Source organism: Lemur catta, chromosome 1 (assembly GCF_020740605.2).
Source record: "Lemur catta isolate mLemCat1 chromosome 1, mLemCat1.pri, whole genome shotgun sequence".
NCBI lineage: Eukaryota > Metazoa > Chordata > Mammalia > Primates > Lemuridae > Lemur > Lemur catta.
The window spans coordinates 174624012-174651755 of record NC_059128.1 but is presented as its reverse complement, the minus strand read 5'-3'; the positions used below and the strand labels follow the sequence as shown (position 1 = coordinate 174651755).

Below are 27744 nucleotides of genomic sequence, written 5' to 3'. Positions count from 1 at the left end.
TCTTGAACTCCTGACCTCGAGTGATCCACCCACCTCGGCCTCCCAGAGTGCTAGGATTACAGGCGTGAGCCACCGCGCCCGGCCTTATCTTGAACTTTTTATGTTACAGAGATGACTTCTTTCCTCAAACCTCATGAACCAAACCTTTGCTGCTTCAAACTTCTTCTGCAGCTTCCTCACTCACCTCTCTTAGCTTCAGAAAATTGAATAGAGTTAGGGCCTTGCTCTAGATTATGCTGACTTAAGGGAATGTTGTGGCTGGTTTGATCTTCTATCCAGACCACTAAAACTGTCTCTATATCAGCAATAAGGCTGTTTCGCTTGCATGGTTTTTTTTGTTGTTGTTTTTATTTAAGAGACGTGGTCTGTCTCTCTCTCTCTCTCTCTCTCTCTCTCTCTCTCTGTTGCCCAGGCTGGTCTCGAACTCCTGGCCTCAAGCAATTCTCCCACCTCAGGCTCTTGAGTAGCTAGGATTACATGTTTCACTTTCTTATTATTCGTGTTCACTGAGTAGCACTTTTCATCTCCTTCAAGAACTTTTCCTTTGCATTAACAAGTTGGCTAACTGGTTGGCTCAAGAGACGTAGCTTTTGGCCTGTCTCAGCTTTCGACACACCTTCCTAAGCGTATTCATTTCTGGCTTCTGATTTAAGGTGACACGTGCAGCTCTTCCTTTCACTTGAACAGACAGAGGCCATTGTAGGGTTATGTTAATATTAATTGGCCTAATTTCAATATTGTGTCAGCGAATAGGGAAGTCCGAAGAAAGAGAGAGAGATGGGGAAACAGCAGGTTGGTGGAGCAGTGAGAACACAAACATTTAGTAAGTTCACCATCTTACAGGACGTAGTACCCCAAAACAATTACAATAGTAATATCAAAGATCACTGATCACAGATCATCATAACAGATATATAATAATAATGAAAAGAAGTACTGTGAGAATTACTGAAATGGGACACAGTGATTACATGTTGTTGGAAAAATGGCACCAAGCAACTTAATCAAGATAGGGTTGCCACAAACCTTCAATTTGTAAAAAATGAAATGTCAGTGAAGTGCAATAAGCGCAATAAAATGCCTGTGTAATTCCACATTCTAAAAATTCTTTTAGCCAATTTTTTCCCCATGAGGTATACAGAATGTTTTCTAAACATTTAATAAGTTTCTGTTTCTTAAACCATGCTAACTGCACTGTATCAGTGCTAAGTGAGCACTAATATCAGCATATGCTTCCATGGTGGCCATTTCACAGCTCACTGCAAATTCTACGCAGAGGCTTTGCATAGTCAACGTTTGATCCCACCAGCCATCCAATCATTTTTCCTGTTTATGCTGCATTCAGAGAAGCAAGAATGCTAACAGTCCCCAAATAATTTCTGTAAGAATCTGAAGTATTCCAACATTAGAGAAAGAAGTCAACCATGTTTAAAAGATCATCACTAATTTTATCAATAGGAAGAGGTCAAGGTCAATAGGACACACACTTGTCATCTGCCAAAATGTTTACAACTGTAAAGCATCTGATGAAAGATGTTACTATTTTAAACACTCACAAATAAAAATAAAAAACACTTTATATTAGGGTTAACATCTTAGTTAAGACCATTAATTAAAGCAACCATTAAGGCAACTTTTCTGAATATATAATAGAAAGGAAAAATGTCTTACTCTTCCTTAAGTGCTCCCTTTTTACTAGGCTCCTCTACAAAAGCTTCTGTTTCTTGCTCTTCTGACATCCCATGCAGGTATGGATTTAATGGTGGTGGCCTCCAAAAAGATCCATTTTTGAACATACGAAAATCTTCTGTCCGCCACTTAGTTGGAGAATCTCCCTAATAAACAATGAGAAAGTTATTAGAAAGGTCTAATTAACTCAGAGTCAAAATTAACAAAGTAATTGCTTCTACTTGCCTGCAGAATAGAATAAAGCTTCCACCTATAGTAAACATGGGCTGGTGTCTGGTTTTCAAATAAGAACCTAAACAAACAAAAAACATTAAATTTCATATTCTTTAGTAAAGAGCTATCTTCAATTAAACATAAATGAGAAATATTATCTGCCTATTTAATAAAATGAAAGCAAAGACCCCTGAAAAGAAATCCTCACCCACGGCCACCTGTTCGCTACCTATCCCCTTCTTTGCCCTGCCCTAGACTGCCTTAGTGACTGACATTAATACTCAGAGGGCATGCATCTTGCTGAGTCTTAGGATCATTTTTATTGAACACTCATATATCAGATACTGTGGCTGGCAATGGAGAGGTTTTCCCAATGCATAATTACAAAAGCGTGATTTTACACCACTTCAGAGTTTTAAATTAGTAAAACAATTTCCTTTAAAATTCGTTTGTTTGACTATAATCTCACTTATGAAAGATTCATTACAGTTTTCATTGAAAAGCATAATGAAAAGTATTTTCCTCCTAGAGAATGCTAAAAACAATGCTATTTAGTTAACTAAATCAAAATCTGATACAAGACTGACCTAAGTACATTCTACTACTCTACCATGACTAAAACTGTCTTCTCATCCCATTGTAAAACTAATCCTTTAGAACCTTATCCCTGGAAATATTTTTAATTCCCCCCCAAAATTAAAAGTGTTTTAAAATGCACACCTGAAGATAAACAAAGCAGGGTAAATACAGACAATGGAATACCACTCAGCCTTTAAAAAGAGGGAAATTCTCACACATGCTACAACATGGATGAACCTTTAGGACATTATGCTAAGTGAAATAAGCCAGTCACAAAAGGACAAAGATTCTATTCGTATGAGGTATCCAGAATAATCAAATTCATAGCAACAGAAAGTATAATGGTAGTTGCCAGGAACTGGGGGACCAGGGCAATGGAGAGTTATTATTTAATGGGTACAGAGTTTCAGTTTCAGAAGATGAAGAAAGTTCTGAAGATGGATGGTGGGAATGGCTGCACAACAATGTAAATGTACTTAATGCTACTGAACTGTACAATTAAAAATGGTTAAAATGGCAAATTTTGTTACATGTATTTCATCACAATTTTTAAAAATGCACACCTGAACATAGGATTGTTGATTTCTCTGTTCATAATCATAGCTTCAAACATTGGCCCTTCACGTACAACAAACTCTATCATTCGATGTATCAGGGCGAGCAAATTCCTACAACAACAACACAGTTAAAGAAAATGGATTCAGACCTACCACTATATAAAACTACACTTGACCTAAACTACTATAATTGTGCAGAAAAAGATTATTCTGCTAATACCGAATTTAATACCAAAAAAGCAACCTGGAGCATATGTTAATGCCTTGTGCATTACAAGGGAGTAGGGCAGTGGGGGAAGGGGAGTGGGAAGGGAAGGAAAGGTGAAGGGAGGGTGGGAAACCACAACACAGCCTCACAATAATAAAGACTTAATTTTCTAAATGCCATTTAATTTTATTTTCCAAAAGCAAAACATTAATTATAAATCACAACTAACTGGAAAGCTGTAAATATATAAAATCAGTAACTTAGAGCTTGCAAGTTATTACAGCCATCTAAAAACTTACACACTATCTCAGTTTTAAAATAAAATATTCCTAAACCAAACACTTTTGTGGTGGTACTAAAATGTTATAATCATGACTATAATTTATAAAAATGCAAAACTATTTAACAAGTTTAAGGCTTGATTTAATAAAAAATCCATCCAACTCCTGTGCTTTTCTGATACACATATACCAGATGGAGTTTTTATTGAATCTGACCTTTAATGAGGCAACATCCCTTTGGACCACACTTTAAACTAGTTCACAATTCATGACATGGATAATTCTACCTATATATTATGAATCAATGAAGAAATTATATTGCCAAAGCCTTAAGTGAATGGAGTCCTACTCTTTCCAAAATATTCTACAATGGGGGACATGGTAAGATGCCTTTCCCATTTTCTATGACTATTTTCCAATATCTTAGCCAAAAATAAGCATATGTGCATTAACTTTTTAGTCCAGTCATTTCATTGATAGGACTCACAGAAAGCTTTTAGTCTTAAGCTGGGTCCTAAAATCATATGATCCCTTTATTAGACTCCAAACACAATTTTAGACATTGATTATAGTGTCAGGCAAAATGGTTCAGCTTATTTACAAGCTGCTTTGGATTTCTCACTTCACCGGTCCCCTGGCATACAGAGTTGGCAAATAACAATTGGGAAAAGCAAAAGGATATTGGCTCTTGGTACAAGGCATACACCAAATTACACCTTTAGCATTCCCAGCTCAAATTACGTTCATATAACTGCTAGAATATAAATAAATATATAGTTATAGAACAAAACAGACTTTTTTGGCTCTATAACGCCCTATTTCAGAGTACATAAACAGTAAAATAATCTACCTCATTGTGACTATAATTACTTTCTCACAGTTTTCAAACAAACCTACTTAAGTGTACACTAAAATTTCTACATAGTGAAAAAAATTAATTTAAGGCTAAAAGAGGTCAGAAAATTAAATTACAGTTTAAATCTTTACAAAGGGGAAACTATACATTTAAAACTAATTCAACCTCAAATTATTAAAACAAAACCAAAAACATCACTTAATTTTTAAAAACTGTTTTTCTTTCACAGAAGTATTAATTACTCTGCACATATGCAGTCCTTGATATCCAAATAAGAATGTATTCTCAGCATCTATATAGTTAATGACATTATTTTGAAGGGAGATAACATAAAGTTATGATTCAGTTCCAAAACTCCCACTAGTATAAGCCAAATTAAAGCTAAGGGAAATTTTATGTATCATAATATGTTAGACTAATTACTAGGTGGACAAATGCTATCCATCATAAACTTGTGTGAATTAAGTCAAAACCAACTTGACTTCACTATTTAAGATAGATGAAAAATGGTTTAACAAGTTTATAGCCAAAGGATTCATTCTGATGGTGAGTTAAGACTTTTCGGCAAAATGTATACTCAAAATTTTGTTTAGAAATAAGCTGAGCCACATGTAAAGCTACTACTAGATATATGCTTTTTGAATGCTACAGAAATACTTCCCTGTGAATGCTTTATCAGTGGAGGAAAAAAACACTATAGTTTTAAACAGGCTTGTAACTGATAAAATCTATTTTTAGAAAATTGGAACTTTAAAAGAATTTTTTAAATGTTTCATGTGATTATTTAAAATCAAAATCTGACAATTAGTTGTTACTAACTTGACTTCAAGATTATTAAAGAATTGTAATCACACTCTTCTTCCTTAAGGGCAGTGTGTTTAATGTCTTATTTTTTAAAAAATGGTGACTTTTCTATCAGAACAAAGCAGTGTAGTACAAAAAGATGATATACTTAAAGTGCATTATTTTATTTTAAAATGGTAATTATCTTATTCTGGGCAACAACAACAAAAAAAAAAAAAAACAAAAAATTGTCTCTCAGTTATAATAAAACCACATTTATTGGAGTTGATCGTACCAATGTCTGGTCAAAAACTGTATACTTTCCCAATCCATCCCATGATGTTTTCCTGGTCCCCCGCTGCCGCAGACAGTTCAGCTGGTGTTGCTCACCAAGGCCAATGTCAAAGAGAATTTGGTATTCTTTTGTGTTCATTTATTATTCAACCAGTGTTGTGTTCCTGTGTTTGGGAAAAGGCTTAGCTTGACTGAGCAAGAGCACACCTAGAGCATGAATTCTTCTGTTTTAACAGTATGTTGAAAAAGAAAAAAAAAGGAAGAAAGAAAAATAAAAGAATTCCAAATACCTTTGTTATCCATGAAAAAAATGTCTAGTATGGACTCCAGTGTTCATGAAAATAATAGCAATTTCTTCTTAACATCAATTGGAAAAAAAAAACCAAGCTACACCTTCAGTAAGGAAAACTCAAACCAAGGTTATATATTAAATGTAGATAATTCAGAAAACAAGAAAAAAATAACAACAGATTGGGTCAAACTATAGCATTATGTAAAATTTAAGATACGTTTTAAGACAACTATTTTCCCATGACAATAGTCTAAACCAACAACTCCAAATTAAAGCTAATAAATACATTCTAACTACTCAAGCTATCAAAATTCCCTTCATTGATAACAATAAAAATGAAAACGATAATGACACAACATTGCAAAGTATACTAAAGTTAGTTAAATTTCACATATCCCCCCCAAAAAGTACTGGGAAGGAACCATTGCTCAGTCAAGATATTACCTTTTCCTCAACACCATTTTTTTTTTAATTCAGAAGGGGATATTGTCTATATTTAGATCAGTAATAATAAAGAAAAACATGTACCTTTCTGTTGGGATAACCACTTTGACTATGGCTTGCGACAGAGTCTGTATATGAAGTCACATCAGATAATAAACATAGAATATGTGAGTATTGTTAACAAGTAACAAGCAAAAATATACATATGCATTGAAAATACTACACATCTAATCACAAGTTTTGCAGGCAATCACTGCATTTGAAGTAATTATACACTAAGCAATTACATAAATGCAAATGGATGTGTTCAGTGAACAATAAATGTTCACTAAATGCAAAGAATCAGAACATTCCTGCCAGAATGCACATCAATGCACTGAAATAGGTACTACACTGAGAATTATCAGATAAAGATTTTAATTTGTGAAATAATTAACTGTTTGCCTCTGACCATACAGTTCGCTACTTTGTTCCCAAGCCTTTAAAACCAGCCCTGTCATTTTAAGTGTCATTAATTCATAATAGAACCAACAAATTCTTATAACTTGAAATTAAGTTGGTCTTATGTTTATTAAACAGAAAATACTCACCCTTTGCTTTTACTAGATTAGTTAACCATTTTTATATATATATTTTTTGGAGACAGAGTCTCACTCTGTCACCCCAGCTAGAGTGCAGTGGCAACATCACAGCTCACTGCAATCTCAAACTCCTAGGCTCAAGCGATTCTCCTGCCTCAGCCTCCCGAGTAGCTGGGACTACAGGCGCACGCCACAACGCCCGGCTAATTTTTCTGTTTTTAGTAGAGACGGGGTCTCGCTCTTGCTCAGGCTGGTCTCAAACTCCTGAGCTCAAGTGATCCTCCCACCTCGGCCTCCCAGGGTGCTAGGATTACAGGCGTGAGCCACCGCGCCCGGCCTTGTTAACTGTTTTTAAAAACCACACGTGCTCTCAAATATTCTAATACCTCAGACTTTGAGAACTAAATTAGCTAGCTGCCATCCAAACAATTTAACTACTGAGGAGCTCTTTCTAATTGAAATGTCACTTAACCAAATACAAAGTTATCACTTTCTCAGAACAAAGTAAATTTAGATACTGTACTTAAGCAAACCTGGATACAACACTGGACAAAGGAAAAAAAAACTTAACAAGTGATCAAAAAAGGAATGGTAGCCACAAATAAAAATATGACCTAGTATTACAATACAGGGTTTTCCATGGGCTAAGGCAGGGAACACATCTACTTATTTCTTTTAAGAGTTGTCAAACAGAATTACACACACATTCTCTATAAAATTGTTGAAAAGAAATACTACCACAGATTTAGTATTTACAAATTAGATGCGGTCCTATGTACATTTTTTTAATTACCTTCTCAAAATCCTCCTTGTTTTTAGGTGGCGGTAACATGGGAGCATTGGGGTTTTTTAACCGCTCTCTAGGCTGCGCATTAAAAGGCAGTCCGGATGGAGGCGGGGGAAGTGTATGTTCCATCATAGAAGGCGGAATATATATTGGATGTGGAGGAATAGGTACAGCTTTACCCCAACCTAACTTCATTTCAAAAGACATAATCATTTTTCCTACAAGAAAGAAAAGAAAGGTCACTTTGGTAACTTTAAAAAGAAAATATCTCTGGTGATACGAATTAACTTTCATTATTAACCTCTCCATTTCAGGTCCATTTCCTTCCTGAAGTTTTTATAAATACTTTGCTGAACCAAAGAAATATCTAAATTCTATAAATGAATAAAAAAATCTTCCTTACCATTTAAATTTTTTAAAGCTCTTTCAGCATCTCTTCTATTCATAAAGGCCACAAAGCCACAATTTCTCTCTCTTGCTCTTTCTTCATCAGTTCTAGGCCACATAATTTTCACACTGGCTAATGGTCCAAATCTTCCAAATTCTTGGCACAGCATTTCTTCATTCATCTGTTAAAAGCCATAGGAGTTTTTAGTATGCACAAATAGGAAAAGAAAAATAATTCAATGCACCAGAAAACAAAGTAGTTTTTCCAAAATGAAAAACAATATATTAACATTAAATTTTCCATTCAAGTACTAGGAATTCTCCACAGGTAAAATCCTGCCCTCATGGGACACTCATAAATCTTTTCATACCAGAAACATTCTGTTTTACTTAAATAAGATGCCAGGGTGGGGAGGCTGGAGAAATCAAAACACACTTTTACTTCCCCTCTTCCTGTTTTAAGGTTCTGGAATCTAAAGAAGCTGTTCAACAGCAATAGTGTTTGGGCATTTAGCAGCATTTTTCAGGCAAGAGTGTTTAGCATATTTAAGTTAAGGAGGAAATAATTGTTGATAATGAAAGAAAAAAAGATATAATAATCTTTTCTCTTTCCAACTACCAATGTAATTAAGAGCTGAGAAAATAGTAAACAGTAAATATGCAATAAGGCCCAAAATATATATGATTTTTAAAAAGGGTATGTGTAACAATCACTACATCCCCCATAACATAATTAACTGCACTCAATCAGGAAAAGAATTAAAATACAAAAAACAAAAGCACAAATACTAGTCTGAGGAGAAAAAAGAAAAAGGGACTCCATAAGGAAACAAGTTATGCATCAAAAGTGGGTAGTCTCAAAAGATCATCCGTCACTGACCATACCCTGATTTGATAAACAGCAAAAACGGCACCTAGTAAAACATTTTTAAAATTCAGATTACGGTCCAGCTACTTGAAGAGGAGACAAGCTCTTAAGAATCTGTAGCAAGATAATTTTTGCCATACGAGTCAGTCTCAAGTTTATAAGATAATTTTAGAGACTATCTAATTCCATCAGGTTTGCCAACTTCAGAATCTTGATGATTTTTTTATTAACTGACAAAGTAGCTTTCTTCCAAAAGCATAAAGCATATGAGGCAACATGCATTGTACTTTACCAATATTACCTGTGGATTAATGTTTCCAAGGTATAAATTAGTAGTGCTTGGATCTCCTACATCATGTGAGCCAGGAGCATAATCATCAAGAACTAGGGCAAAAAGAACAAAAAAAATTATAATCTCCAAAATATAAAGTTTGGACAATTTCTTAATGATTAAAAAAAGCAAAAAACTGTATTACCACCAGATGATCTATTTCTTCTTGAAGGCGCGTCCACTTAAAAGGGAGAAAAGAAAATAACTTTTAGTTTTGAGAATATAGCAGTCCCCCTTTATCGGCGGCTTTGCTTTCTACAGTTTCTGTTGCCCGTGGTACATACAGTATATTTTGAGAGAAAGAAAGAGATCACATCCACACAGCTTTTATTACAGTATATTATTATAGCTGCTCTATCTTATTATTATTAATCTTACTTTACCTAATTATAAATTAAACTTTATCGCATGTATAGGGAAAAACATAGTATACATAGGGTTCAGTACTATCCAGTTTCAAACATCCACTGAGGGTCTTGGAACATATGCCCCAAGGATATGATACAGTATGGGATGATTACTGTAATCAATCAGAAATAAACACATTAAAATAAATGCCACTTACTAGAACGACGCTGACCATCAGAATCTGACTGAGGAGGCTCAAATCGACTTAACCTGCCTTTTGTTTTATGTCTCTCATCACGCTCTTCTTGAATTCTGTTGAAAACATTTAGAACCGCTAAAAATTAGCCAAAATTTGTTTGTTCACATTTAGTAAGATTGGAGCTTACTGAGGTACCACCTTCAAATAATATGAAATATCTATAATTAAACACCAGTACTAATAACCAAGATTAGAGAGTCCCTCAGCTATAACAGAACCACAAGCAAATTTCTAATTATATCATACTAGTAGAATACAAAGCCCACTTTTAAGGTGAGGAGGAAATTCAACACAAAAACCAGTGAATTTGTGGTTTCTTGCTAAGTTTGACTGCCCCTCACTGTTTCCACTGCAAACAGGACTCTGGACATTAGATACATCAATTGAAGTGAATCTACATAATGCAAACAACGTAGATGCTGGGATAAATGCTAATTCAATTTCAAACATGCCCCACAAAATATCATTATAATATCTAAAACAACCTCATGGCAAGCTGGTTAATAATAACTAATTGGTATAATATACTCTTCATACCTGCATCTGTATTTATCAGCTCAATATCCCTATGGTAGTTATTCTCCACACTATAAAACTTACTGTTTTAATTCTTCTTTGAAGAGTTCCAAATTGCTTTTTTTCTTTTCTTTCTCCCCTTTCTTCAGTGGCTATGAAGGATATAACAAGTTATACTTCAAACAAAAGAAGGTTAAGTAAAACTAGTGATTCAATAAGATCATTTTTAAATCATTATTTCAGTGCCAATTATACGTTCTAATTCTTTAAACTGAAAAAAAAGAATGCTTGTTATCGTTGGACTTCCAGTCCTCTTCTCCCAAAATAACAATTAAACTATTAATACAAATAAACAATTAAAAGGACAACCAGTAGTCTTAAAATAAAGGAGCCAGTAACTTTATCCCCTCAAAAGCATATAATACTTAGGCCTGAATACTGAGGGGAAAATTAATGAACATAAAATAACTGAACCGCCATGTAAAGTAACTGTCACAAAGAACTACCAAAACTATGTACTCTTCAAAGCAATCACCTTTGGAGAATATGAATTACTGAAACAATAAGTAACATCTTTGGAATATCTTTTTTAAAACTGCTTTTGGAATCCTTCTAAAAGTCCCAACATAATTCAAAAATGTTCTGGAAACATACACTACACATGCTGATAATTTAAATATCTCAGTTTGGAATTGTTTAAAGAGACAACTCCATTGTTTTACATTTATACCCAAAATATAGTGCATTTTTGACTTGCAATATACTACGAGCATAGTAATAGCAAATGTTCATTGCTTAAAAAGCATAACAAGAGTATTATCTACATGTCCCACTCTAATTTAATATCTCTCACCTAAGCAAATCACTGGGTTAGAAAGTTATCAAAACTCAATATCTACCCCCTAAAAAATGAAAAATTAAAAACCAAAGTCCTGCTTACAGTGGAAGTACTAAAAGGATCATTAGCAGTATCATCTCTGAACATAAATGATCAATTTTTTAAGTATGACTTACAGGTTTTTTGGTTTCTATCACAAGAAGAGATGGTGGTCTTTCATTGGAAGACTGATTTGGAGGATTTTTTTGATCTGCAAATCTTGAAGATGGCTTGTAGATTTTACCTCTTTTTTCATCTGTTTCATGCTCTTCTGAAATTTAAAATAGTAAGTTTTAAAACTAACTTCATATTATTTGATTGTATTTATTTTTATTTAAACATAAGCAAAATTAGTAAAATGCTTTTAGTATGAAGATTAAATTCAAATTATTACTACTTTATCCTCAATAACACTAATTTAATCATTCTATAGTAAAACTATAAAATATATTAAAATTGTTACAAAGTGCTCTGCTGTCTTTAAACTTCAAAGGGACTAAATATGTTTAAAAGTTATCTGGCTTCAATATCATTAATTCACACTTACTTATTTTGCTAATTTATATGACCTCTAGAAGGTGCTAATTGAAAGAAAATATGAAATTCAAAAGCAACCAAACTTCTTTCCATAATTATCTACCTGCAGTCATTCAACCAAGATGGGGTTTACTCAAGGACTATAATATTCACACCTACCTTTAGCTGCATTAACAACACCTCCTCGCACAAACGTTTTAACTTTATTACCATCACTTCCTTCAAAAGCAGCAAGAAATTCCTCATAAATCTCGGCAGCTGCCTTTTCATCCTCCTAAATACACATGAAAATATATCACATAATATAAAAATTTTTTAATGTATACAGGGTTAAATTCATCTAGGAATAATGTAGATGAAACTCTTCCCTTCCCAGGTTAAGCAGTCCTAATAAGTAATACCATCTAATCCTTAGCAGATATTAGATGCTGATTAACACTGAAACTAAGAGAGGCTTTGCTTCTCTACCAGCAATTTGTAGAACTAGAAAAGAACCCACTAAATATAGGTTACCAAGTAATTTTGTCTAGGGGCAATTTGAGAGCCAACTGTATGACAAATCATTATATGAAAACATATGCTATTAATGTTTATGAAGTTTTCAAGGTATGAGAATTTAATTCAGTGAATATAAAGACTTCTTTTTAAACCACTGAAAACATGAGTATTACAGAAGTTGAAGCAGCAACATCTACTCCTGACAGGTGGCATTAAAGGAAAAAAGCTCAGAAGAACCTTAATGTTTTCAATTATAGATATTTTATATGTTTCCAAAACATGTATGAAAACAAAGGCTAATGGAACATAACAGGGAAAAAAAAACAAAACCCAATAGCATGTGATAATTCAGTATTCAATAAAAGGGGTATATTAAATCAGTGGGAACTAGATTAACTTTCTATAAATGATGTTGAGATAATTATTCAAAAAAAGATAAAAATTAATCTCTTCTCTACACCATACACCAGAATAAACAGCAAATGAACTGGATCTTAAAAATGAAACCATATAAATACTAGAAGAAAACATGAGAAAATTCCTTTACAAGCTGGTGGTTGGAAAAACCAGAAATCATAGGGAAAGATTGATGAATATGATTATATAACAATAGTTTTTGCTTGAGAAAAAAAAACAGAAACAAAATAAAAAGATAACTGACAAACTGGGGAAAAAACTGTACCTTGTGTAACAAAGTGTTAATATAACTCATAGGAAAAAATGGCTTAGATATGAGCAGACAATTCACAGAAACAAACTTAAGAAAAACTGTCAACTTTACTCATAAGAGAAATGCATATTTAAAACCACAGAGATACCGTTTTTCACCTAGCAGATGGGCAAAACTCCTTCAATACCATCCTTTATTGGCAGCGCTATGGGGAAACAATCACTCATACACTGCTGTGTGGAATGCAAAATGTCCTTAGCTAGAGAGCAATTTGACAATATAACAAACATGGAAAAACTACCTTTGTGCATTTGCCATTCAACCCAGTAATTTCACTTATAAGAATATATCACACGCTGGACATGGTGGCTCCCGCCTGTAATCCTAGCACTCTAGCAGACCAAGGCAGGAGGATCACTTGAACTCAGAAGTTCAAGACCAGCCTGAGCAAGACCCCATCTCTACAAAAAAACAGAAAAATTAGCTGGATGTGCTCATTTACCTGTAGTCCCAGCTACTCAGGAGTTGAGGCAGTAGGATCACCTGAGCACATGAGTTTGAGCTGAGCTATGATGATGCCACTGTACTCTAGCCTGGGCAACAGAGTAAGACTCTGTCTCCAAAAAAAAAACCCCCACCACACAGATAAACATTTGGGAGAGATATATATCTCCCAAAGATATACTAGCAAAAAAATTCAAAAACATATCCATAAAACTATATCCATAACAGCAGTATTTGTAATGGCAAAAACCCCAATGACCTCAATAGGATTTTAGTTGAATAAACTATTGCATATCTACAGCCATTAAAAAAAAAAGGAGTATTTCTATATACTTAAAATAATCTCCAAGATACAATGTTACATTAAAAAAGCAAGGGAGAAAAGTGTATGGTATATAGCATGCTATCATTCATCTAATGACAGCATTATTAGATGAACAATAGCATGCTATATACAGTACAACATAGGCACAGTATATGTGTAGACACATATACACTCTTGTACAAAAAAAAAACAGAAAAGAAAATAACCAAAATTATTAGAAAAATGGAAACAGGATGGAAAGAACAAGGACAGAAGCTAGACATCTTGGAATATACCTTGTGTTATAGATCTGACTTGGAGGTGGAGCTGAGAATATCCTGTACGTGAAAAATCTTTGGGAAACATTTCTCTACTGCCTATACACTTACTGCTCCTTAGACATTCATTTCCAAGGACAATTCAAAATACATTTTAAACATTACCTTTTTCTTTAATTCTTCTTGTTCCTTCTTACTTAAAGTTCGCTTAGCTGTACTCATTTTTCCAATACTGAATGCTTTAAGTTTGTTTTCTAGAAGAGGCTATGAAAAGAAATAAAAAGCATACCTTTACATACACATTCTTAATGCTATCTATAGCTTTAATATATCTAAACTGGTAAGTCTTCAAGAACAGATTACTATTTTTAAAATTTCATTGTAAAGAAAAGCTGGGGCTACTCTACACATCAGGTGACTACCCTGGTCACTTACTCTGATGTAAGTATTCGTTAAACAATGTCTTTATTTGCTAGCTCATGGTAAAAAACATGCAAAAGCCATTTTTTTTTAAAGGTACAACTAGAACACAGAGACACCATGGCTTAGAACGAACACACACATACATACACACACACAGCATCTCCATGTTTCCATGCATAAGGTGCAATGACAGAAAACATCCTCAAACAGGGAGAGGGAGGCATATATTTCCATGGCCCAGTGGCAGGAATTTATCATCTATAACTTCCACTGCAGGTAACTATAACTCTCATAATTTCCTTTTATAATTTAGTACATTACCTCATTCTTCATCAATGATACTGATATTTACGAACATAATTTCATTTTCTTCGCTGGGAATATATCACCTACAGTATTTTAGGTTTCAGCTCAAGTAAAACTACATCAATTGATTTTAAATATATGAAAATAGTGTTTTAATGAAGTCTTCATTTATGTAACTTAGAAGTAATTTCATTCTGAAATATATCCTGAATAAACTGTATGTAGACCATTAGTTGTTTCATCAGTTACTCATTTGATTCATAAATGTAAAACATAGGTTTATTACATATAGCCTAAAATATTGAGATCTGAAGGTTTCTCTCTTTCCTACTAAAATGAGAAGTTAACCAATTATAAAATTAAACTTTATTAATTCCCTGGTTATTACACAGGCTTGCCCTTGGAAGATGCAGAATGTAAGAGTAGCACTACTGCAAACTATTTTAAGGTTATATTAAAATCCCTTTGAGAAAAATAAAACCAAAAACATAACCCAAAAGCCAATACTGGGTTTCAGAAACAGTTTCAAAATAAATTTTTTTCCCTCAAAATAGAAAGAAAAATGTTTTGCCATCATTCAGTGTCTTTAGTTTCAAATTCAGAAGTTTAAACTAGTGGTAAAAATTATATAAAAATTCAATTAAAGAAAGACAAAATCTGTATGCTCAAATTTTATTTATATCCTGAGAGCTAAATTTAGACACCTAAGGGAGAAATGATTAAGGAAATTATGGAGTGTTTACTCAACAGAATAACATAATGAATCATCTATTAAAAAGTTTGTTTATAGAATTTTTGCTGAAATGAAAAAATCACAGAACTGAAAACAACATATTTTAAAATACGTTCCTATAAAAGGGATCTCAGCCAAGTAAAAATATATTACATATATTTTTGCTCGGAAATATTAAACAAGAAAAATAAAGAATGTGTTATCAGTGGTTAATAATGGTTGTGATGACTGTGCTATATTTTCCAAATATAATCACAGTAAGAAAAAATTATTTGACATAGAAAAAAGACTAAAAAAGACTTAAAAAGCCTGAGAGCATTTTGTAGATCCAGAAGTAAAGAAGCTCTTTCTCTTCTGTTCCTGTATTGCCCTGGGCACTGCACTTACCACAGTGAATAGCATCTGCTCCTGTTTGCTTCCCAGGGTGATACTTGAAACTCTGAGAGCAAGAACTATGTTTTAATCATCTGTATATTTCCAGTATCTGGTATTTGGCACTTTATTCAGTAAATGTTTGATATAAGAGGGGAAAGATAAATCTGACAGTTAACCATTTTGCATCCAAAAACGCTTTGTTTTTCAAAATAAAAGTAAAATGGCCGGGCGCAGTGGCTCACGCCTGTAATCCTAGCACTCTGGGAGGCCGAGACAGGTGGATCGCTCCAGGTCAAGAGCTCGAGACCAGCCTGAGCAAGAGCGAGACCACGTCTCTACTAAAAAATAGAAATAAATTATCTGGACAACTAAAAATATATATATAGAAAAAATTAGCCGGGCATGGTGGCGCATGCCTGTAGTCCCAGCTACTCGGGAGGTTGAGGCAGGAGGATCGCTTAAGCCCAGGAGTTTGAGGTTGCTGTGAGCTAGGCTGATGCCACAGCACTCACTCTAGCCCGGGCAACAAAGTGAGACTCTGTCTCAAAAAAAAAAAAAAAAGTAAAAACTTTTAATGAAACAATCTCACATATGAGCTAAAAATATTTCCCTCCATGAACTTGAGCTTATCATTACCCCAAATACAAAAAGAATGTTATTTTAAATAGAATAAAATGTAACAAGTATAAAACCAAGACATGCAATCACCAAATACAATCAAGGACAGTTAAAATCATTAACTATCTTTTCTTATCTTTACCAGTACTCACTTTTGAGAGATTCTGATGGGGAGAATCACAAAGGCTTTCACGGGCACTTTCATTCCTATGTTTTCTTGGGCTCTTAGGCCGTGTCCGACTTGGCATGTCACTATCTGAGGGTCCAGATGCATCCATCTTCAGGAAAAGTTAAACAAGTTTTTATAAGAATCACATATATAGTACTGAAAACTACAAATAATGAGGCCAAATACAGAATTCATTATACACTATCAAAAACCACACCCCTTAATATCACTTCTGATTCATCAGAAACGTCCTTAAGAGTAGGAAAGTTTTCAATAATTCTAATTTACACTTGAAAGTTTGAATTTTATATTGGTGTCAGTTGTTTTCCTTGAAGTAACAGATGTCTTTCCTTTTAAAGAGAACATCTGCCAAATACCCAAGTCTAACTGTAGTTTGTCTGTCAGTCATTCCCAATAAAAACAGTATTCGCAAAAAAAAAAACCCAGCTAATTTCAGTTCTAAACTCAAACAACTACACAAGTACTCGTCCTGAAGACAAACATCACAGTTTGGTCAGCTGAAGTGCCTTACATGTACTTCTTCATCACACAGATAGAATATTAAAAAGACCTGTACAAAAGGTCAACACTTAACAATATTAATTTTATTGCTTTATGAAGAACATTCTTAAGTGAAACTAGAATATTTTTACTGTGCCTGAGGGGTAAGAATACAATGACTACTAGTACATTTTGGAGTTATTGCCTTGGTAAGAGCTAAACGGTTTACCCACCAACTGCTTTTGCACCTCCAAATGCATTTGCATTAGCGTAAATGTCAAAACAGTGAAAAAGGCAAATCATGCCTCAGTATTATTAATATTACAAAATAGATTTGAACTCACAGGCCCGCTGAAAGATTCTCAGTGACCCCCAGGGGTCTGCGAACCACACTTTAAACACTGCTACAATAACATATGTAAAGGAATATTGGTTGCAGTATTATTCATAACATTACTCAAAAGCTTTAAACAAAAAGTATATGCCCATGAACAGAGAAATAGCTTAATAAATATTGTACCTTCCCACTATGGAACATTATGATACCTTTAGTAAGAATAGATTAGAGCTAATGCCAGCTGATTTGCAGGGATTTCAAACAGGTATACTGTGCAGTGAGAAAAGAGTATGTATAATGCAACCCCATAGTCACTGTATAAATACACAGAGAATTTTATAAGCACAATAAAAAAATAAGAAACTATATACACTAGGTTTCTCACATGGTTTGACAGGGCTAACTTATATAAGCAGAACACAAAAAAATGAGGGCACCTAGCAAAAAGGGTAAAAGAAAAGACACATACAATATAATTGTATTTATTTATCAAGTAAAATCATACGTATAGGACACAAAAAGAGAAATTAAATTTTAAAGAAAAAAAGATAAAAATTGCCTTTTATACTCACATGTGCATCTGAAGATCCAGATGAATGAACATCCGATGATCTCGTCTGAAAGCATAAAACATAAAAGTCAATATTTAAAGGATCAAAAAATGTATTCTTATACAAAACAGTACATCCCACATTATAAAGACTTAATCTTTCCTAATTTTTAGCAATTTCTTCTCAGCTAATAAAACTAAACAAGGGCAATCTGACTTAAGACTATAATTCAAAGTAAATGTATAAATAATTTGTTTAAAATCCAAAATGCATTTTTCTAAAAATATGATATAAATGCTAATAGAATATATCTGAGGCATAGTTACCTTTCTACAGTATAGACTGGAAACCTAACCACCATTTTTAGAACAGAATTTTTGTGCAAAAGCTCTTCCTAATGATACATACCTTGTTTACTGACACAATACTTCCCAAGTAGCAACTTCTTGGTACACAGCACAGAAACCTCCCCTTTCTCCAACTACCCAAAGCCGCATAAAGAAATCCACATATAAAACCTTGCTGTCTGTTAAAAGCTACAATTTTACTGCAGAAATAGTTCAAGGAAAAAAACACTATTATCAAATCTCCAATAGGCCACCATTTACAACCTGTTTTAAGGGGACTGTTTCTACTTCAGCATGCCCCAGGCTTGCTGTTGGCACAAAAACGAGTTCAGTCTTCAAATAATGGTACTTCCCAACAACGTCAACTGTTAAAATTTCATCTTATTTTTTCTTAATTGATCTATAGTTCAGATTACACATGGTATACAATAATTTATCACTATGCATCTTGTATTAATACACAATAATTTGTTTTTTCACTATGCATCTAAGGACAAAGAAGACAAGCTACAAGGCTATTAACTAAATAATAATATTGGGGAGTGAGATTTTACTTATTTTTACTTATATTTAAGGTTAACAGTGAAATCAAGACTCTTGAGATCACAAATGTCTCACCTGACCCTAGCGCCCAGTTCCAGATTTCAAATACACACAAGATATATCAATTAAGAGAAAATTAAGATCTGTATGTCACAGCAAACAGCAAATACAGGAAGATTAATATGGATCCATACAGTTCTGCTTTATTTACCTTGTCCAAACATAAGGCTAAGAACAGTTGGTCAGATTTTTTACACTGAATCAATTAACTCCTCTGAACTCCACTGTACTGAGCCCTCACCTAGGCAAAAATAAGTAAGACAACTAAGCACTGAGAGAGTTCCCATCTCATTCTTTTTTCGGTCCCCAATTTTTATTGTGTCCCCCTCATTCATTTTCTTCTCCTAGCTAATCTCTTTTAAAAGTCAAGATGGTATGGAGGAAGGTTTATTTTTTTTTTATATTTAAACTTAACTTTGTGAAACGCACTTTGAAACACATCCTGAAATGCACCCAATTATAGATAGCCAGAAATTAGAAAATCCAAGAGAGTAAACAGCAACTCTTACAAAAGAAAAGTTTGGTCAAGTAACTGAGTGGAAAAAAAAAAAAAAAAAAAAAAATCAACTGCCTTCCAATATACCGGTATTAACTTGCTAGGTCACAGAAATTATATCCTAATCATAACAGCAACAAAAAGTATAAAACACCTGGAAACCAATTTAAGGAATGTAAACCAACTTTGTGAATAAAACACAAACTTTAGGGAAGAATTCAGTTATTCAAGTCACATTTTGAAAAGATTCATCATATTAATGGATGGAAAAACAATATTAAGATAATGTCAGTGATACCCAAATTTAATATTTAATACAATTCCACTCAACAACTCAAAATGCCAAAGAGAAATCTTTGCAAGGTGGCAAGGGAATTGCTAAAATAATTCTGAAGTTCACCAAGAATAACCATACAAGAGTAGCTAAGAAAGTGTTAGCCTTTCTTTAATCTTCTATGCCACCACATCCAAATCATCACTTCTAGGATTTAAAAAGAAAAAAAAGCTACAAGAATCTAGACACTCTGCCTATGTCCACACAGTTACCTCTTGTGACTCTAAGTCATTTAAAGATGAAGCTCTGTAATCTAATATTCAACAATCTCACTTGCATAATTATTCACCAAAATGGTAAATAATCTCTAAAACAAAAGTAATCAGTTCACAAGTAGCACTTTGTCAGCTTTCCAAATAACACGATATGATGAACTTGCAAACCGAGCAGTAACAGCAGGGCTTAGGAAGATGTATCAGCTGATTTCAACTAAACTAAGATGTCCCTAACACTTACTGCAAACCAGACATTTTCCACTGACACACAGCATTCAGAATGGAGTTTTTTTAGGCTTAAGAATAATTGGAGAGATGCAAATAGTAGTTAACAAGATTTTTAAACGACTAACCAACTTCTAAAGCTAGTAGTCAAAGTAAACAGTAAAGATAACACTACATCTGTGGTCCCCAACCCCTAGGCCGCAGAGCTCCACTGCTCCCCACCCCATCCCGCATCCGTGGAAAAATTGTCTTCCATGAAACTTAGGAAAGGGGAGGGGAGCGCACGGCAGGCGGTGAGTGGTGGGTGAACTAGCAAAGCTTCATCTGTATTCCACCACTTGAGCTCTGCTCCACCCCATGGAAAAATCATCTTCCATGAAACCAGTCCCTCGTGCCAAAACCAACTTGGGGACCACTACCTTACTTCTGAAGCTGAGCCTTTTCCTCTTAACCTGGAACGCAACTATAGTATTTGTCTTGAGTTTGGGTTTTTTTTTTTTTTTTTTAACTGAAGAACACAAACTAATGATGCTTAAAGATCTTCTGATGTCTACAGCACAATTCCTCATCCAAATGAAAGACCCAAAAGCAAGAAATGAAAAGGCAGAATAAGGGAAGTTTGAGGCAATAAAGAAACATGCACAAGAGAAATTTACCTTAGGGCAGAGAAGGCATGTATTACAGATGTGGGAAAGGACAGCTAGAAAATCCAAAAGGAAAAAGGCTCATTCTGATGGCTGCGAAGGGGATAAAGTCAAGTCAGCTATGCTACACCATATGGCCCTATATCTTCCTGGCTCTGAACAAAACTAATTTTTTTTCTGGCTGCTCCTACTTTACTTCAAAAGTGAAAGCGCCACATCTGAATTTCCAAATTAGCAAGCTATCCACAACAACATTCGTCCAACACCTCTATTCTGCCTAGAGAGTGCTCCATTCCCATATCTGTTTCCTAAATGTCTTTTCTCTTCTCACCCTCTATTTTTCATTTCCGTAAGTTTAACAATCTCTCCCACAGAAAGCATATCAACACCTATATTGTACTGCGATGATTTCCAGTTCTTAACCTGCATTCTTGGTCATCTCCTGGATTTCAATCTGTTCTCCAACTGCCTCCTGGACATCTTCACCTGAATGTAAGCTCCTGAAATCCAACATAAGTAAAATTTCTCCCAAACTAGCTTCTCCTCTTGCCCTTCTTATTTCTGACACTGAATCATAACACTCAATCACTCATAATCTGGAAGTAGTAAAATGTTAAGTGCACAAGTTCTGGAATGAGACTTCCTGGTTTTAGTACTTACCAGCTTTGTAATCTGGAGCCTAGTTTCTTCAGCTGTAAAGCTGAATAGCACCTGCCTCATAGGACTGTTGTGAAGGGCAAGTACAGGTGAAGTACTTAGAACAGTGTTTGGTACTTAGTAACTGCTCATTAAGTGTTAGCCAGCAGCAGCATTATAACGGGGTTGTCTTGAACTCCTTCCTTATCCCCCATAATCAACTGAGTCAAATCCTATTCATCTCACCTCTAACAGTTCTTCCATGGGGACCCTTCTTTTCCTTTCCAAAGACATCATTGTGGTTCAGATATTCCCTTTATTCAACTCTCTACTGGGCACCTCTAATTAGGCCGGTGCTGTGCCTTATATTAAAGATATAAGGTAATATAAGACATAGCTCCTGCCTCTAGGAGCTAATAAAGAGACAAGTAAAACAATGTGAATATGTCACAAGAGCACAGAAGGCAGACAAATCTTAATCAGGCAGGTGGTGCGTGTGGGTTGTTAGGGAAAGCTTCCCAGGAGAGGATCTGAGGTGAGATTTTTTAAGTAATCCTCAATATTTAACAGCACCACTGCAATAACCTCTGGTCCTCCTCACCCTCAAATTCTTCCTTAAACTATGCCCCTGGAATAGATTTCCTAAATAACTTTCTTGCCTCAAATTTTCTATGGCTCTCTAATTTTATTCCCCAAACTTCAGAGCCTTCCACAATTTAGTTTGAATTTACCCTTCCAGTCTCAGTTCCTTTTACTCCCCATGCAAATGCCCTATGCACTGGCTAAATCAGACTATTTATCAATCCATTTCCCAGAAATTTACTTTCTTCACCTCATCCACCCATCTATTTTTATACTCCTATCTCTGCCTTTCAAATCTCTAATTGTTCAAAGGACTCAATCAAATTCCTATGCTCTTGAGACCTTCCACTCCATTCAAACAGTTGTTACTTCTTTCTTTGAACTTTTAGATACTTCTAATAGCTCTGCCTGTATGCACTATTACATGTGATTACTCTCTTCTACTAGATAGCATGTACCCCAAACGTGAGTAAAGTCTTATTTAACATGTTCTACCTCAATATGAAGCACAAGACCTGGCAAATGACAAAGCCTCCATTTATACTTGTTGACTGAACTTGTCATAACAAGTACCTACCAAACAAAATTACAGTTCACATTGTCAATATACTATGCTCTCCACTCATTAACAAGTAGCAGCTACCTGGCTTAGTACCACTGTTTAAGCCACAAAGGTCTCCACCTCTCAAAAAAACTTTGTAAGATTAAGACAGCACTATGTATAGTAAGTTAAATAAAAAACATAAAATGACTTTTCAAATTACATCCACAACACTATCAATACCGTATGAAAAGTTGTAAGTACACTATGAATATCCTGCGTTTATGTGAGGAAGGGCCTAGTGAAACATTTAACTCCTCAGGAATAGACATATCTAACAGTACCATTAGCCTCAAGTGCTATTGGCAAATATATCTTGTTTTCTGCAAATTATGGCTGGTGTGGAATAAAATGTTAAAACTCCTAAGAGTAACAGGCAAGTAATTTGTAATATTATCATTTTTCATTTAAATATCTTGTAGCAGGTTTTTGTTTTTATTTCAAAAATGATGTTCTTTGTAAAAAAAAGGGTAGAGGGGTAGGTGTCCTCAACTTCTTACACACCAGATGAGCCTTTCTCTCATTTGCCAATAAGGCAAATGGATATCTTTCTTAGATTTACTTTCCAGGGAAAACAAAGCTTCAGAATTAGAAACCAAAAGAAAACAAAAACTAGACTTACAGAAAACAATTTATTCAATCCAGTAAGATAGGAATTTTTTTAACCACATCAAGAGTCATTTTCCAGCACCAATGCTGTAGATTCAAGTTTCTAAGAAGAATCAATCAAGAAAACGCAAGTTCATAGTTCCTTCCACCTTCCACCCAAAAAACTAACCACCTTATATTTTAAGATAAATTTTCAACCAGATTATAATAAAGACTCAGTTTAGGGCCAGGTGCGGTGGCTCACGCCTGTAATCCTAGCACTCTGGGAGGCCGAGGTGAGAGGATTGTTTGAGCTCAGGAGTTTGAGACCAGCCTGAGCAAGAGCGAGACCCCATCTCTACTAAAAATAGTAAGAAATTGTATGGACAGCTAAAAATATATATAGAAAAATTAGCCGGGCATGGTGGTGCATGCCTGTAGTCCCAGCTACCGGGGAGGCTGAGGCAGGAGGATCGCGTAAGCCCAGGAATTTGAGGTTACACTGTGAGCTAGGCTGACTCCAGGGCATTCTCGCCTGGGCAACAGAGTGAGACTCTGTCTCAAAAAAAAAAAAAAAAAAAAAGACTCAGTTTAAAGTAAAACTGGCAACCAAAAAGAGCCTAAGTTTCAAGGTTTGTGCTTTGATCGTAGTTTATCAAATTTAAATCTTTAGGTACCACAAAAAATGAAATCTGGCTGTAATAAATACCTAAGCATCACAAGCCTTGAAGAGATCCTCATTTTACTTATTTCTTAAAAGTGATACTTTTTGTTATTCAGCAAAGTCAGTCAATCAAAATAGTTCCCAAAGCAATTCAGCACTGGATGTCTAGGGAAGCCAGTAGTATTTTCCATTTTATCCACTCACCTCTCTAAATCAACTTTTGACAATATTGCTTTTTTGCCACTTTTGTATACGCACGGTTAGAGAGTGAAATAAAGGGCACACAATACTATTATATTAACAACATTACAGCACAGGAGACACAGAAGAAAATACCACCTTCTCCTCATCCTCATTTTGCTGAGCAAACAATTCTTAAAGTCAAAATAATAAATTTTTATAAATTCTAATGAAAAATGTTTAACAACTTTATAAGCAAACAATTATAGGCTGTCTCTCCTCTCAAAATCAAAGCCACATGGCATCAACATCCCTCCCCCACCAAGCAATATTTTAGTCTAATGATAAATAGGAATAAATGCGTAGGAAAATTTTAGCTCACTTCTAAAACATTTACTGAATATCTACATTTGCTAGGCTTTACCATACAAAGTAGAGCAAAATTACACAGAAAATAAAAGGGCATGGGGTTTTCCTTACTAGGAACAACTAAGCATAAATTCATTTAACTATACATACATAAAATGTAATTTTAAAGCTAGAAGGGAACTGCAGAGGTTATCTAATTTAATCTATTTTACAATTAAGAGATGTTAATGATTTTGTCATATTTTATCTTTTAAAATTAGCATTTTCCTCAATGTCTAGAGGTATGATTAATAAACATCCCTATCCATATCAATGGGAATTTAACTACTAAAGAAGAATCATGAAACAGAAATATCTGCTCATCTGTACTGTAGAATATAAACCACTAATCTGTTCTCTCCAGAGGAAGGGAAATCAAACCAGAGAGATCAATGGCTAGAAAGTCCAAGTACTGCAGTATTAGCCAAAATGATCTTACACTTTCTCTAATAAATTCTGGACAAGTGTTAGAAATAAAAAGCAGCAATCTGGGCAGTCATTACAACAGCTGATGACTTAGATTCCAAATCTCAAGATTAAAATTTATTCTGACATTTTGAAAACTAAGTACTTTTTATTTCTTCTAAGAACAAAAAAGGAGAGGGGAAAGGAACCAAGGTTATGTACTTTACAGACATTAACTCGTTTAATCTTTACATCAATCCTATAAAAAGGAATTATATCCTTATTAAAAATGAGAAAACTGAGGCTTGAGAGTTTAAGGAATTTGCCTTAATATTATCAAAAATATAATTACCAAGTCAAGGATTTGAACACAAACCTCTTGTTATCGAAATGTATAATCTTCCCATTATATTACGCAGCCTCCATATTAATGGAGAAATCACTTCAGTACTGCTTTAGTCAAGATATTTTGATTCCTTTTACAGACATCAGTAAATAAATCTGTTAGTAGCATCAACAGATGATAATCTAAAGCAATATAAATGGAAAATCCAATAATTTACTTATAGGGAACAGTCACAGGTTCACAATCTGAGTACTATTTTAGAAGGAAGCCTGAACATATACATTGAAATGTTTTCAATGTATCCAAGGCCTCAAATAGAGGATACTTAAAATACTATAATACTTTGAGGCTTATATATAAATTATTTTGGGTAGCCAGCTTCAGTAATAGCTCCCTAAAAGTAATAGGGGCTGTTTTTCTCACGAATCTGTTAAGAAGAGTGAGCAGAATGAGGTATCTTCCTATTCCACTCTTCCGCAAGAGGAAGAGGAAGTGGGGAAATGTCCTGGGATGGGGAGAAAACTGACGTGGAGTAAAGGTATGATGTAAAACAGTCAAAACTGGCCCTCTACCACAGTTTCTACGTAACTAAACTATGTCTGGTAAGGCCATTACTAATTACAAACTATTTAGTGAACATCATTCACCAAAAAGCCGTAAAAATTCAGATTATTAGAAAGCAAGTATAAAATGGGTTATGTTTCTCAGTAACAAACTGGAAACGCAAGGCTCTCCGCTTGTACCGTAAACTTCACTTCCTAATAACTGATTTATACCCACACATACACTTTAAGATGTAAAAGTACCCAGAACCTGTAAGTGTTACACACCTTCTTGCATCAGCATCAAAAAGCTTAACAAATAGCTCTTGGTAGTCCCTACTACTTTTAATATCGTGTTCGAAATGAGAAACTCAAAGTCGTAAGTGATTAAATAACTCGCCCAAGATGGCAACTAAGACCCGATGATAAGCACGACCTTACTAACGCTAAACTACTACAACTCACTGGTTTCACAATACGTGCATACGGTTCCCTGTAAACGCAGATGGTATTTACTAATCTTAGGTAGCTACGGAAGTTCTCTTTTCAGCGGAACACTCAACATGGAGTCCTGGACCCTCAAAGAGAACCACTTCGTTTTTCACTTCCCCTAAAACGAGGTAAAGACCACGTGTAAAGTGTGTAGCATTAACCTTGGCTACGCAGCACTGCAAAGGAGAGCTGCTCCCGCCTCTGCACTGCCCACCCCACATCCTTCCACTAATGGGCCTTGCCTCACAGCTAGCGACCCCACGGGTTATTTAGTCCCAAGAGGGAAAGAAAGAAACCGAGAGGGCGGAAATGAGTGAGATTGGAAACCAAAGAATTGAGAAAAAAGCAGCACTTAAGCGCTAGGAAGCGATTCCCGCCTCTCCCAGGCACTCTGCCCGGCGGCCTCAGAGCGCAGCAAATTGAGAAACAGGGGCGCGTTTTCACGGCTTCGGACCTCAATCCGAATTCCTGATCACTCCAATGTCAAGCGCGGGAAGAAATACTCAGGCCACCACCTCCTGGGCACGCCAGTCTCGAGCCGAATCCAGGCTGGGACTAAGGGGAGCTACCAGGCCTCTCAACCTGCGCACCACAGTACGGCGGCGCCCGGGCCTACCGTCGAGACCAGAAGGCGGACGCCAACCCCAGTCCCCTCTCCTAGGCCAGAAGCATCTGTAGGCCCCAGACTACAGTGATAGACCCACTGACTTATGAAGTCCTCTAAGAAATTACCTTTGAACTGGCCTTCTGAGATCCGCCTGGCGTTTTGTCCGCCATCTTGAGCTTTGCCCCTCCTTCGGCGACGGCAGCAGCACGGGCGAGTCGAGCACCGAAAGAGCTGATCTCTGCGAAGCCCGCCAGAGGCGCCTGCAAGGCCGAAGAGTCGACTTCCGAGATAGCGAGTTCAGGCGACACAGCACCACGTGACTTCCGGTGTCAGTAACTTCTCCAGCCCAGTGCGTTCCAGTAGAGTTCGTGGGAGTCTTGGTGTCTGGTCGCGTTATTGGGTCTGGGAATTTAGAGAATCTCCTTGTCTGTCCTGATATATCACTTTCTTATCCCAGCGTCAACCCTTGATAGATACGAGCCAGTTGTAGTTCCTGGGCGAGAAGGGAACCGCTCCTTAAAGAAGAAATGCACTGTCCATCCCATTAAGAGCTTTTATTTCAACTCAGAAAATACATTTGGAGCTGACCGCTGGTCAGGCGATCACATCTCGGTGGGAGAGACAAACTTGCGGTCTGCTCATATTAAGATGGTGAATGTTGACGTAGGGTTGTGGCCGAGAAGAGGAGAATTTGACCCAATCTGAGGGTGATCTGATAGACACTCTGTTTAGGGCGTCTGCAAAATGGGTACGTGGAGAGACAGTGAATGAGAGAAAGACGTAAAATACAGACGGCATTCTAAATCTAGCATACATGTTGGTGTCATTTTAAAAATTACATTTTACGCTTTAGTATTGTTTTCCTTTTTAGTCAC

General features: G+C 35.4%; 1 protein-coding gene across 5 annotated transcripts in view; it reads right to left on the bottom strand.

The window, feature by feature from the left end:
* LOC123630136 (U2 snRNP associated SURP domain containing) overlaps positions 1–27136 on the bottom strand; it is a 51622-nt gene extending 24486 nt beyond the window's left edge. The window contains exons 1-16 of one of the 5 annotated variants that reach the window (XM_045539397.1): positions 26995–27136; positions 17976–18020; positions 16549–16674; positions 14107–14205; positions 11847–11961; positions 11288–11421; positions 10358–10425; positions 9716–9810; positions 9296–9331; positions 9121–9203; positions 7968–8133; positions 7571–7782; positions 6281–6324; positions 3045–3149; positions 1915–1981; positions 1672–1835 (exon numbers count right to left, since the gene is read on the bottom strand). In XM_045539397.1, coding sequence (XP_045395353.1) covers positions 1672–1835; positions 1915–1981; positions 3045–3149; positions 6281–6324; positions 7571–7782; positions 7968–8133; positions 9121–9203; positions 9296–9331; positions 9716–9810; positions 10358–10425; positions 11288–11421; positions 11847–11961; positions 14107–14205; positions 16549–16674; positions 17976–18020; positions 26995–27039 — 1604 coding nt within the window. In that variant the 5' untranslated portion in view covers positions 27040–27136. The other 4 variants (XM_045539398.1, XM_045539399.1, XM_045539400.1 and 1 more) reach the window with 4 other exon arrangements.
* Between the last annotated feature and the right edge of the window lie 608 nt (positions 27137–27744).